The sequence below is a fragment of the Balaenoptera borealis genome (genome assembly GCF_965194805.1).
Source record: "Balaenoptera borealis genome assembly, chromosome: 12".
NCBI lineage: Eukaryota > Metazoa > Chordata > Mammalia > Artiodactyla > Balaenopteridae > Balaenoptera > Balaenoptera borealis.
In genome coordinates, this window is record NC_138869.1 from 36,552,554 (window position 1) to 36,565,397 (window position 12,844).

Here is a 12,844-nt window from a genome sequence, read left to right on the forward strand (position 1 = left end):
ACCTAATCAGTGTAAGCTATTTTAAAGGCCTTCTACTTGACTGTCAAGTTGTTTTAAGAGAAAGCGATCGCTTGCTGTATATTTTTTAACGTGGCTGCAGACGTTTCTATTTTTCTTTAATACACACGCACTTGAGGAAAACTGAAACACCAAAGGAAAATCTAAAAGCCAGCAGCCCCTCTCTCCTCAAGCTCCCCAGAACCAAATCCTGTTAACATTAGGCTATGAAATCAAATCAATGGACCAAGGTATCGACTGTTTGCTGGAGGCGTGCCACTGGTTCTAACCCTTCTAGATAAAAGAAGGGGGAGGGTGGGAGTAATCTATTGTAAAGATGCAAGATCCGGTGGGAACTGCAGGTCGCTGAAGCGGGCCCCGACGCTTTCACGCTCTTATCGCTGCAGCCCACTCTCTTATCGCCACTCCAGGCCTTTATATGCACGTAAATATTTCACAAAGCCGAGATCGTCCCACAACCACTGCCTCTGTCCTGTCCTGGCCGATGTGAATCGTGCGCGGAGAAGCCGGGTAATCTTGCCCGGAAACAGGCGACGCCTGCGTTCCCGGGACCTGGCGCAGCGCGCCTCCCTCGCCTGCAACACTGGCCGAGCGTGCTCCGGGAACTCGCAGCTCGTCCTGAGGCCCATCCACCCCGCAGCCGGCCGCGGCGTCGAGGTACTCTCCGGGCGTTGCGGTCGCCCCTTTTGGCGGGCTCCGGCGCCCCAAGGCTCCGCCCCCCGGCGCTGTCTGTCCGCACCCGCGGAGGCGGGCGCCGCGCCCCCATTGGTGGAGCTCTCCGAGATGGCCCCGCCCCCTCCCGGCCCCGACGCCAGCACGTTGAGTGGTGGGGGCCGGCAGAAGAACTGCTCGAGCGAGGAGCGGTTGTTGGGGCCGGGCCGCACGGTTGGGGCGCCCGCTTTGGGGCCCCCGAGAGGCTGCTGGGTCGGGATAGCGGCCAGCGGCCACGGGGGGGAAGGGGGTGGGTGGGCTGAGAGCAGCTCGGCGGCGAAGCTGGCCCGCCACCCCTTCCCCCCACCCCCGTCGACCTTGTAGGCAGAAGCTTCCCGGCGCTCCTCACGCCGGCGCGATGGCGACTGCTGCGGAGGCGGAGGCCTCTCCGCCGACGGACGCGAGCTGGGAAAGTGGCGGCGGCGGCGGAGACGACGAGATGAAGCAGGCGCTTCCGGAGCTTGAGTCCTCCCCACAAAATGGCGGCGGCGTCAGCGTTGCGGAGCCCGGCGGCGGCACCGGGCCTGAGGAGACCGCGGCTGCCGAGGCCGCCCCGAGTCTCTGCCACGAGCAGCCTCAGGACTCCTGTGAGGCGGGCGCGGCCGCTCTGCCCAAAGGCCCCGAAGAGCCCGAAAGACCCGTTAGGAGGAGTTTTCAGATCCCCAGGAAGAGCAGAGAAAAGAAAGGTGGTGCTTCCCCTTTTTCCCAACCCCTCTTTCTCTCTCCCCTCCATCTTTTCATTAGAACCTCTCTGTCTCCTTCCCACACCCATCCGAGACACGTAAACACGCATGCAGCGCCAGCCGCCTCTCCCCGCACTGCCACGGCCGCCCAGCTGCTGCGCTTGGTGCGAGAGGAAAGCGGTGGAACCACGCTCCCTGCTCCCCCTCTCCCCGTGGAAGTTGGAAGTAGCTCAGGTTTGAAGCTTGTCCGTAAGGCTGCAGCTCCCAGAGAGGAAAGATGGTGCTCGGCGCCCCTCCCTCCCAGCCCCTGAAGGCAGAGAAGCTGATGTGTCCTCCTAAGGATGCTTCTGAGAAGTCTCACTGTGGAAATAACCCGTGGCCATGGATTCTGGGGCTTTCTCCAAGGCCACTGCGTTGAGAGGACCACAAGTGCTTCTCCCTGTGGAAATTCTTCAGCTCTATGCGTCTACTTGAAATTTGCTCGATGTCAGCGTCTTCCCTTGTTTAGACATCTCCGTTAGATGTGATTCATGCACACTGCTGTTTTCCATCACACTTCATTTCCATGTAGATTTTTTTTTCTCGTTTTTGAAGCGCTAGATAGGGCTCTCTCTAAATCCAATTTTAGTATGTTTTTTTTCTTGTATTTGAGAAGCTTGGGAAGGTAGGTTCTTGGTGCAGTAATTTCCCTATGGAAAAAAATAGAGGTCAGCTTATGCCCAAGAGTCACCAACTTGATCTTGCAGATGAGAGAACTTCAGAAAAAAATTTAAAAGTCCAGTCTGGTTTTTGGAACCAATATGGGAACAGTTAAATGAAGTACGTTACCTTTTTAAAACTTAATGCCATATTGTGACACCTTTCTAATGGAGGAAATTATCGTTTTCAATTCTTAGAAAACAATTTTTGACTGTCCAGTGATTTGGGATACTCTGGATTTAGTCAATTTAAAGCCTCTTTTTGTTTTAGTGCGTGGTTCCGTTTTTCAGATTTACTTTGGAAAGTAATAGGAATTTTCTTATTTGCGGAAAACGTTTTTTATTTGTATCTTGAATCTTGGTAAAGAGACTCTTGAATGAAGCATGTGCTTCCTCTTGCCATGTGCATAACCAGCTACATTTGCACACCTGAAATTGTTAGCCTTCTGTCAGTAAGATACAAATAAAGTCAAATTGTTAATTTCTATTTGGATGATAAAGCCAGGGAAATCCTTGGTGTGAGAAACCATGTTGAGAAAGATGAAGTTACCTTTTGTCCACTGGCATGCAGAATGTTTCTAGAAGTATCTTTTAAGTGAGTTAATGTAATACATTTTAGGGTTCAAGAGAATTCTTGTAAAGGTCAAGTTTATCAATCCTTTTGGTTTAGTTAAGATGTATAGTCTATATGAGGAAAATTAGATTTCATCCTAAGTTATCAATTGGTAGAGAATAGGTTGGAAGTAGATTCAGATGGGCTCTGGTTATAGGATCAAAGTAGGAGATTGAATTTTTTTCTTTTTTAAAAATTTTTTAGCTTGATACAGTTTTGAAGTCCGTTTTTTTAGGGTTTTAAGCAAAACAAAGCATGAGGTACCTCCTTTTAATTTTTAATAGGACCAGGAAATTGGCATAAAACCCATTTGGGTTGAAATGTGGGAGGGCACTAGGAAATGTTGAAAGGCACTGTTTGCATATGTGTTGTTTTTTTTTTAATTAGATAAATCCAGAGGTTGCTGTAAAATAGACTTCATTTGAACACATTAAAAGTAGATAATAATTGAGGAATTAGGAAATATAAAACCTAGTTGTTTTTGTTTTCTCCCCTGAGCCTGATGCTTCTTTGGGGGAAATTTGTTACCTTTCTCCTCTTAGGGACGTTTTGGTAAGGAAAATATAACACTGGACTTTTTTCATGTTTAGTGAAAGTGAATAATTTTTAACTTGTCTAAATATTTGTACACTGAGCAGCAGCTGTTCAAATAGTGCAATAGCGATCTAAATAGCAATTTTAAAACTTAAATAAGCAGCTTTTTACCATCATGGACTTCATCCTGTCCAACCTGAAAGGAGTTAATACTTGGTGATAGAATTTAATAGAAAAATATAACTTTTCATTAAAAAAATGCTTTATCAGAAACAGTGCGGCAGGTACTGCTAGTTTCACACTTGATCCCAAGATAATCTCCTCTTGGAAGACTTGAAAGGTATCACTATATGTATAATCTCCTCTTGGAAGACTTGAAAGGTATCACTTTATGTATAGGATTTGGCTAGGTATTAATGGTGTGGTCATCTGAGTCTTTTATCATGAATATTAGATCATTTTCAGTAGATAACTCTGCTTGAACTTTTCAGTATCAAAGGTTCTGTTGCATTCGTATTTTAATATGGCAGACCTTTGCTTGTGACTGCTTTTCCAGTGAAATTTAAGATTAGGACTCATATGTTTTTGGTAGCTTAAAGGTAAACCTTTGTGAGTATAACTTGACTCAGTTCTTTTATTGGTCTTCACAGTAGCATAACATCCAAAATACTGCCATTCTAATTAATATTGGCAAACACTTTATAGTGCTTAATAAGTTATAGGCATTGTTCTAAGCAGTTTATATGTACTAACTAAATCTCAGTAATCCTATGTGGTAGGTACTATTCCCATTTTACAGATGAGGAAACTGAACTACTGAGGTAAATAACTTGCCCAAGGTTACACAGCTAGTAAATCGTGGAGTTGGAATTTGCACCTAGGTGTAGAGTACTTCTTATTTTTTATTGTAGGAAGGTTTTAGTTCACTTAAAAAAAATTTTTTTTTGACAGCTGTTAAATTTAGTGATGTTTAGTATGTCTTCATCCCTGGGGAATTTTGAGATTCAGAAATTATATTCATTAGAAAATTAACACATTTAATCAGTACTCACAGATTAAGTGATCTGTTGACTGGAAGAGTAAGATTTTACTCTTTGTGATCTATGTGCTATTCTGTTTACTTATTGGCTGGGCTACTTTCTGTACTGTAAGGAGTCACTGTTACATTTAACCAAATTGTGGAATTGCACTTTGTCAGTAGATGTTTCACTATTGCCTTCTTTTACTCTAAAATCTGATAGTGTAAGTCATCAAAAGTAAATTAAAATCAGTAATTGTATTTGATATAATTTTTCCCTCCAAAGGTCTTGGGAAATGAAGTAGTAATGATTCACTTTCTGGAAAATGTTTATTGGTTAATACTTTATGTAGGGCACAAGATTAATTGCTCTCATGCATCTGCATCTCATGCAGGTGCATCGCAAACTAAATGCTCTTACGCACCTGCATCCATACTGGTCTAGTTCAGGAAAATTAAAGGCCAATTCTCCTCCCAAATCCCCAGCTTTTCCCACAAAATTTGGAGTTGTCTTTTTGAAGACTTTGGGGTTGAGTCTCTTTCTTAAGGAAATTTGCATGATGTTCTGGTAGTGGTATATGAATGGCTTGGTTCTAAGTACCACAGTTTTCACTACATAGAAGTAAATCTGAGCAGGAATGTACAGGCAGAATCCAGTCATCCACATAAAACGTTTGATAGGCGCATATAAATTCTAAGTAATGGAGGTAAAACTTTCTTTGACATATTCGCCAGTCCAAAAAAAGTCAAGTTTCATATTTGTTATCTCTCTAGATCTCTGCTAGAATGTTTATTCCTGATTCTGCACTATGTTCAATCATGAGTAGAGATGAATCACCCATTCCTACAGTATTATGTCTGTAGTAATTTTATTAGACTGAAGAAAAATGATTTTTAAAATGTCTAAATTATCATGAGGAACAAATGGATATTCATTGTATTTTAGTCATTAATATCCATAGATATCAGAGAGATGGATTCAGAGAGAATTGCAGACCAATGAGATCCGCAGTCTACTCTTTGCTATTTCCTTTTCTTCCGTGAATTACTTTAAATTGGAATGTATATTTTGGAATTTCCCTTGGTATATTTTGATAACACTGGTCCATCTTTTTTTAAAAGTTTAGCTTGTTTTTACACTTATGATTTTTTTTTTTTTTACGTATACACATAAACAATACAAACACAAAGAGTGGCATTGACACTAAATGAGTTGGTAAAAGTAGTTGAGGAAAAATGTTCCTTTGACTAAGAAACAAAGCTACTATTTGGTGACCTTAATTTTATGTCTATTCCAGCTGCTTAAATTTAACATTTAATTCTTAGTATATTTTGTATGCTACCAGTAATATAAAATACTCAGTTCTAGTTGTGGTTCTGTGATACAGTCAGTTTCCTCATTTGAATTATAAATCTCCAAGTGCCTTTCTAAATCTTTTCTTGAACCTCATAAAAACACATCTATAAAAGGGCCCCCCCATGATGGTCTAATGGTTAAGACTTCGTGCTTCCACTGCAGGGGGCACAGGTTTGATCCCTGGTTGGGGAACTAAGATCCTGCCTGCCAAGCAGTGTGGACAAAAGAGAAAAAAAAAATGATGAAAACACATCTATCATCAGTTTTGTCAATAGAAAAGCCTTGTGAATTATCAGAAATCAACTCAGTAACTATCTTTCTGACTTGAATTTGATGGAAGCACTGTAAATAAGCAAAAGTATATATTAATGTCTGGAAGAATTATTACGACTGCTGTTAACCTTTATAAACCAAAAAAAGGGTGTGAGTTATGGCTTTTGGCCCTGTTAAATGCACTAAATGAGAAAGAAATACTAAGAAATGAGATTCAAAAGAAGACATAAGAGGGTAGAAAGAGCATTCTAGACATCAAATTCTTTTATTGCTAATTTCCATATAGCTAATATAATTTCTTGGTCTAAAATAAGGAAACAATTCTGTTTTTCCAGCTCTTGTAATGATTTGTTTCAGCACTTATACACCCACATACATCTTTTACTTATAGTTCAGGAAACAAGATTTGCAGCTAGGGAGCCTGATTTTGAATTCACACCTGCCCTATTCACGTATTAACCTTGGGCCAAGTTAACTGTTAGCTCAGTTTCATTTGTGAAATGGGCATAATGAACTTCATAGGGTGGTTTCGATGATTAAATGAGATAATGCATATAAAGCTTTTAGTACAGTACCTGAAAAGGAATAATGAGCCACTAATTGTTAGACTCAAAAATTGTCAGAATCCAGAGAACAGGATTCTGACTTCCTTATGTGAAATGGATGATAAATATATAAAATGTTCTGTTCCCCTACGGGTAGTTACAGGTTTATTTATTATTATTGCCTCAAATGATGACCCATAATACTGTGATGTGTATATGTGTTCTTTAAAAGAAGTGACAGGATGTGTTGATCAGGTATGTCCTTTAGAGGATGATTAAGGACAAAATAGACCACCAGGGAATGTACATTCAGAACATGAACTGGTTATATTTCTAAACTACTGTTACCAGCACATTGACTTGAAATCTTTAAAAATAGTTACAGCATAATTTTATTCTTATAGAAATTGATAATTGGGAAGAGAAACTAGAAATTATAACTTTGGCCTAACTAGTAAAGCCAACTGAGGTATTTGAAATATAAAATACCTAATAGGACACAGGTATTGTTAGACCTAAAATCTTGCACCTTTTTCTGTATTTTTATTCACAAGAATTTTTTTCACACTGGCAGTCTACTTGAGTACTACTTGAGGTGACTCTAGGACATTGCTTTGGAATGAAACAGAAATGTTAAGTACTTTTTTGAGAATAATTTGAAAGTTAATTTCTATATAAGTTTATATGATTTAACTTGAATCTTTCACTTTTGGTTAGATTGACAGTGGAAATAGTGTTGGAATAGCTTAGCTAAGGAAAATGATTTCATTTTGTAGATTGTAAAATTTCATAGAAATTTAAAGCTACTTCTTTTGATACTTCTTTTTGGCACATCTTTAGATACCTGAAGTCACTTGTTAGTTTAGAAACATAAAAATCAGTCATACATAAAACCCAACTTTAAGAATCATGCTTGGCTCATTTTGGATGTGAAAGCCTATGAAAACTATTCCACGTGCTGTTTTCCCCTCACAAAATTTTCCAGTTTAGTTGGGGACAGACACAAAGATAAAACGTTTTCTCCTACTGTATTCTATAAAACAGATTTGAATTGAGAGAATGGATTTCTCTGTTTTTTGAGCTTTCATTTTGTTTTATATATCACTGAATGGTTGAATTTTTGACACCTAATTTAAAATGACAACAATCATATTTTGGTAGTTTAGAATATATTTGTATTCAATATAAAAAAATCTTGACAGAGTTTATTCTCATCTTCACTCACTCAGTCATTCAACTTGTGGCCAGTGCCCCAAGAAAAGATAGAGTAATGAACAAGGCAGATATAGTTCCTCCTCTCATGGAGCTTACAATCAATAGATTATTGAGTATATCCATCTGCTATAAATTTTATTATAGGACACTCTGTGTTTAGTAGTTCTTTAGTTCTTTTTGAGTGTTTTTTTTCCTGCTTACTCCTACTGTCTTTATTGCATTATTATAAGTATGTTGATTTTATCCCCACTGCCACCTTTTTTAGTGTGCAATTCCAAAGTAGTGGGAATCATTTGTTCTATATACATTCTCTCATTGAAAGCTACATTTTTACAGGCACTTTTGTAATATATACATGGTTTGGTGGATGAATGGATATGTCATTTGACATTATAGGGAATACAGTAAAAACAGCTGCTCTCTAGTACCTTTGAGAGTATGTACAAGTAGAACACTGCTTTCAGTAGTGGCCTAAAAGTATTTTGAATGACATTTATTGACTATATATAGTATCTTGAAAGAAATTAAGGTAATAGCATATAACATAAGTTCTATGAATACTTCTATCTACAGTGAAAAATAAGTGGTTCCTTTTGGTTTGGGGAAGGTACATATATAGACTTGATGTTTGAAATTTATAAGTTAAATTATTTCATGCGTAAAGTGGAAATTTGAGGTTATTAGGCTACTGTTTGAAGAACAAATTGTATATTTGACTTAAGTATTTTAAAAATTAAAGGGAGTGTGCAGTAGTTGGTGGAGTGGGGAATAAAAACTTTTTTACTTTGCACCAGGTGCTGTGCTTAGAGCCTTTTCCACGTGTTGTCTTATGTGCCATATGGCATATAGTGGTTATTAGGATAGCTGGAGTTCTCCTTTTTACTGAAGAAAGTACTGAGCTTGTTTTGTTAAGTAATTGATTTACCCAAGGTCTCCCACAAAGCCAGTAAATGCTAGACCTGATATTTGTGTCCTGGTTTGTCTCCAAAGTTCCACATCTTTCCATTTCACCAAGTTTTCATAGTAAATATCCTCCTACTTTATATTGGTAATACAAGAAGCTAATGGATGCAGCATATCTTATTCTAACTTTAGTATTAAAAACCAGATAGAATCATTTTATTGTATAGACAGCTAAGTGTCTTAAATGTTTTTATGCTTTTACTTATGGCATAAGCATTTCATTTGCTGAAATAAATGGTCCTAGATATACTACCTAAATGTAACGTAAAATAGGAGTTGAGGCAAGTTGAGTTTATGCACAGGTTCTTATGAGCGTCTTTAAGCAGTTTAGGTTGCCTAGTGTAGCATCCCCTAAGTTTTGCAAAATTGTAGCTTCCTTTTCTGCATGTGTAATGCCAGATGCTCACTGCTGAAGAGTTTTTTCTTCAATGAATTAATAAGTATCTCTTTCGCATATCACAAAATAAGATAGCCTTGATGCTTTTTTTTTTTAACTTTATTTAAAAGTTACATTAACAAAGCCACAAAAATATAAAAAACTACCTTTAAGATGGAATCTTAAAATTAATACTGTTTTTTATTTTAGCACTTTTTCAGCCATTAACTCCAGGCTCTCGGGAATTTGAAGATGTTTTAAATATTCTCCACTCATCTTACCTTGAACCAACTTCAGTAACAAATTTTAACTACAGACGTGCTTGCTTGATACATAATGAGCTTTTGGAAAAGGAGGTATGTTTTGTTTTTGTATTAAATTTATTTATTTTTATTTATTTTTGGCTGTGTTGGGTCTTCATTGCTGCACGCGGGCTTTCTCTAGTTTCGGCGAGCGGGGGCTATTCTTCGTTGCTGTATGCAGGCTTCTCACTGCAGTAGCTTCTCTTGTTGCAGAGCATGGGCTCTAGGTGTGCGGGCTTCAGTAGTTGCAGCATGCAGGCTCAGTAGTTGTGGCTCACGGGCTCTAGAGCACAGGCTCGCTAGTTGTGGCGCACGGACTTAGTTGCTCCGTGGCACGTGGGATGTTCCCGGACCAGGGCTTGAACCCGTGTCCCCTGCATTGGCGGGTGGATTCTTAACCACTGCGCCACCAGGGAAGTCCAGGAGGTATGTTTTAAATTGTGCTTTTTGTAAGATTCTTCAGAACCAGTTAATAGCCTGGAATTTGTTTTACTTTCTTCCTTTTCTTTAAAAATGCTAAAGTTCTTAGGAAAGCCAAATTATGGAGGGGAAAAACAAGTTTTAAATGACATGTTGTTTTCCCTAAACACTGTTGATATTGCACTACATTTATCTGTTCTGTTAAATTAACGTGTGATTGTGTAAGATAACTTCTTTTACTAACAATGAATCTTAAGCATAGGGCTAGCTTATTGTATAATGGCTTAATTGTAAATTCATTACAAGGCTTTTTGCTCTTTCAAGCGTATGTTAGTTAGATGGAATCTCTAAGAGCATATTATGTCTAAATTGGAAGGTTAATGAAATAAAATACGTATTTTTTTTTTTTTAGGATATGCTTAATTTTTTCCCCAGTTATTGCCTGGTAATTGAATTATCTTAATATCATTAGTAGAAATTCTTAGTGAAAAAGTGAGAACAAAGGGGAATAGTTGAGCCTGTTAGGTAGTGAATTTAAGTTTCATATACAAATTAGAATCTTTTTTGAGTTTTGACTTAGGAAAAGCCATAATAATCCTGAGGTAATACAAATGAGATGTTTAGAAATATTTGATGTGTATATTGCTTTCTAATGTACATGAAATACTATTAATTTTGTACTTTTATAGGTTGGTTAATCTAGTGCTATGAGAATTTAACTTTGAAAGGATCCCTAAAGTGGATGAATGTTACCGGCTCCCAGAGGATATTAAAACCTTGGTAGTTTGATGTGGTTTCATGATATGATAGGGATTATTTGTCAATTTTATATGAAAATTTAAAGATTCATTAATTATATTATTGAAGATCAGTAATAGCCTGAACATGGCATGTAAATCTGTTAGGTATGGGCTCCATATCTATTTGCTTGTATCTAAAAGTGAAAGCCAGCAGTTTAGGGTGACTTACAGTTCAGATGTACTTAGATCAAGTCACTCTTTTATCCTGGAAATGGGTATGGAGCATGGCTTATGTACTTGGCACTGAAAATATAATTGTAAAGAAATGAGACATTTTTCCTTGTCCTAATTGAGTTTATAGTTTAGAAGTTGGTCATTAAACAGAGATTTATTAAACCACCTATATGCAGTGTTCCGTGTTAGGTAAAATGAGAGATCCAAAGATAATCAAAAAATGAACTTAAAAATCTAGGGGAGAGTTGGAGTGTGGTAAGATTTTAATAGAAATTTAGTTAAAATTGTTTAGCACTAGATGCTTATTTGACTATATTGTAAGGATAAAGAGCCAATTATAATGGGAAAAAATGAAGTGCAGAAATTACAGGGAGAGAAAAGATAATTTCCACTTTGGTAGATATGGATTTTTTTTTTTCTTTTTTTGCCATGCCTCGTGGCTTGTGGGATCTTAGTTCCCTGGGCAGGGATCAAATCCAGGCCCCCAGCAGTGGAAGCGCAGAGTCCTAACCACTGGACTGCCAGGGAATTGCTGATTTGGAATTTCTTTGAAATAAAATTCCTGAAACTCTTAGCTTGAAAAACATAATCACATACTAAGGAGTTGTTATAGATTTAATTTCATTTAGTTTACAGAAAAGCGAAGAGAACTGAAGTTTGATGGTCGTTTAGATAAAGAACTTTCAGAATCCTATGCATTTCTGATGGTTGATCGGTATCAGGTAAGTGAACCCATTTTATAAAAAACAATTTGAAAGTGCTTCCATTGTAAGTTACCTAAATTTGCAATTAATCAATACACTTGATTTTTTTTTTTAACATCTTTATTGGAGTATAATCGCTTTACAATGGTGTGTTAGTTTCTGCTTTATAACAAAGTGAATCAGTTATACTATACACTTGATTTTTATAAACTAACAATTTTTTGATGTATAAATGGAAAAAATGACTTAGTGCAAGGTATTTCATTGTTTTATAATTTGCTTTTCAAATATGTTCATTTTTTCTTTGATCAAACCTAATTTTCCCCCCTGGAATGTGCTTGATAGTAAATAATTTTTCCTTTATTAAAGTAGGTTATCTTCTATATTACTGATTCTTCTATATTACTGATTATATGTGCTGGGAACTATTTTTTCTCCTTTGATGGAAGATGTTTTGAGGTGGAGTTAATTTCTCTTTAAATACTTTGCCAGTACTAATTTTTTCTAAAAGGGGATATTTATATATATGAATGGCATGAATTCTGAGTGTATGTCAGACCTGGCATAAACAAAAATAGATTCCAACTATGGTTACATTGGAAGTGTAAGTCAGTTTCACATTAATATTTAGTCATAGACTAGCATGTATATGTATAGTTTCTGTAATGTAAAAAAAATATAGTTTAGAAGCTTGGATTTTACTTAAAACAAGTTTACAAACTGTCTTTTCACATTTTTAATGTATTGACTGTAAGATGAAATGTTTTGTTTATGTAGGTTCAGAGCATATGTGAAAAAGGATTACAGGTGGGCCAGTCCAAAATAACAATTCTTGGCAGTCCTTCCATGGGTAATCTTTTTTCTTTTTTCATTTACCTACTACTAAGTTGCCCTTTAAAAATATATTATCTAATTTCACTGTTGTCCTTATAATTAAATTCATGTATGCTGTGTCATGTTCCCAGCAAGAGAGACTAGTTTCAGGTTCTGCAATGAAAACCAGTTTTATCCTTTGTTTCTGATTTTGCATAGTTCCAATTAAACAAGGGTTATCTTTTTTTTTTTTAATGTCTTAGTCTAGTCCTAGTGATTTTGAAAAATTTGGTTTTTCATGTTTTTTCTAGTTTTATTTTTTGCTTTGGTTAAATATCAGCTATCATTACATTTTTTTTAAAAGGTGTCATACCTTTTATCTCTTATTATGTTAAATATTTGGACTTTTTATATTTGTGTCCATATTAAAATAAAACTTTAATTTTTCCCTCTTTCCTAGGTGTCTATCTTTCTAGGTATGCTGATTTATTACAAGCTAATCCTTTGGAAGCTGGGGCAGTGGGCGATGTTGTTATTTTTAAAATAATGAAGGTAATTTCAACTTTTACATTTCATATATCAAAGACAGCATTTGACTTGGATTTTAGTCGACCCTGTCTTTAGGGG

At 37.3% G+C, this 12,844-nt stretch overlaps 1 protein-coding gene across 12 annotated transcripts in view; it reads left to right on the top strand.

Moving 5' to 3' along the window:
* The first annotated feature begins 829 nt into the window (after positions 1-829).
* TASOR (transcription activation suppressor) overlaps positions 830-12,844 on the top strand; it is a 47,479-nt gene continuing 35,464 nt past the window's right edge. For 9 of the 12 annotated variants that reach the window (XM_082345773.1, XM_082345776.1, XM_082345778.1 and 6 more), the window contains exons 1-5: positions 833-1,415; positions 9,215-9,360; positions 11,330-11,422; positions 12,182-12,254; positions 12,678-12,769. In XM_082345773.1, the coding sequence (XP_082201899.1) occupies positions 1,088-1,415; positions 9,215-9,360; positions 11,330-11,422; positions 12,182-12,254; positions 12,678-12,769 (732 nt within the window). In that variant the 5' untranslated portion in view covers positions 833-1,087. Of the gene's footprint in view, positions 1,416-9,214; positions 9,361-11,329; positions 11,423-12,181; positions 12,255-12,677; positions 12,770-12,844 lie in introns of all 12 variants that reach the window. The other 3 variants (XM_082345770.1, XM_082345774.1, XR_014232377.1) reach the window with 2 other exon arrangements.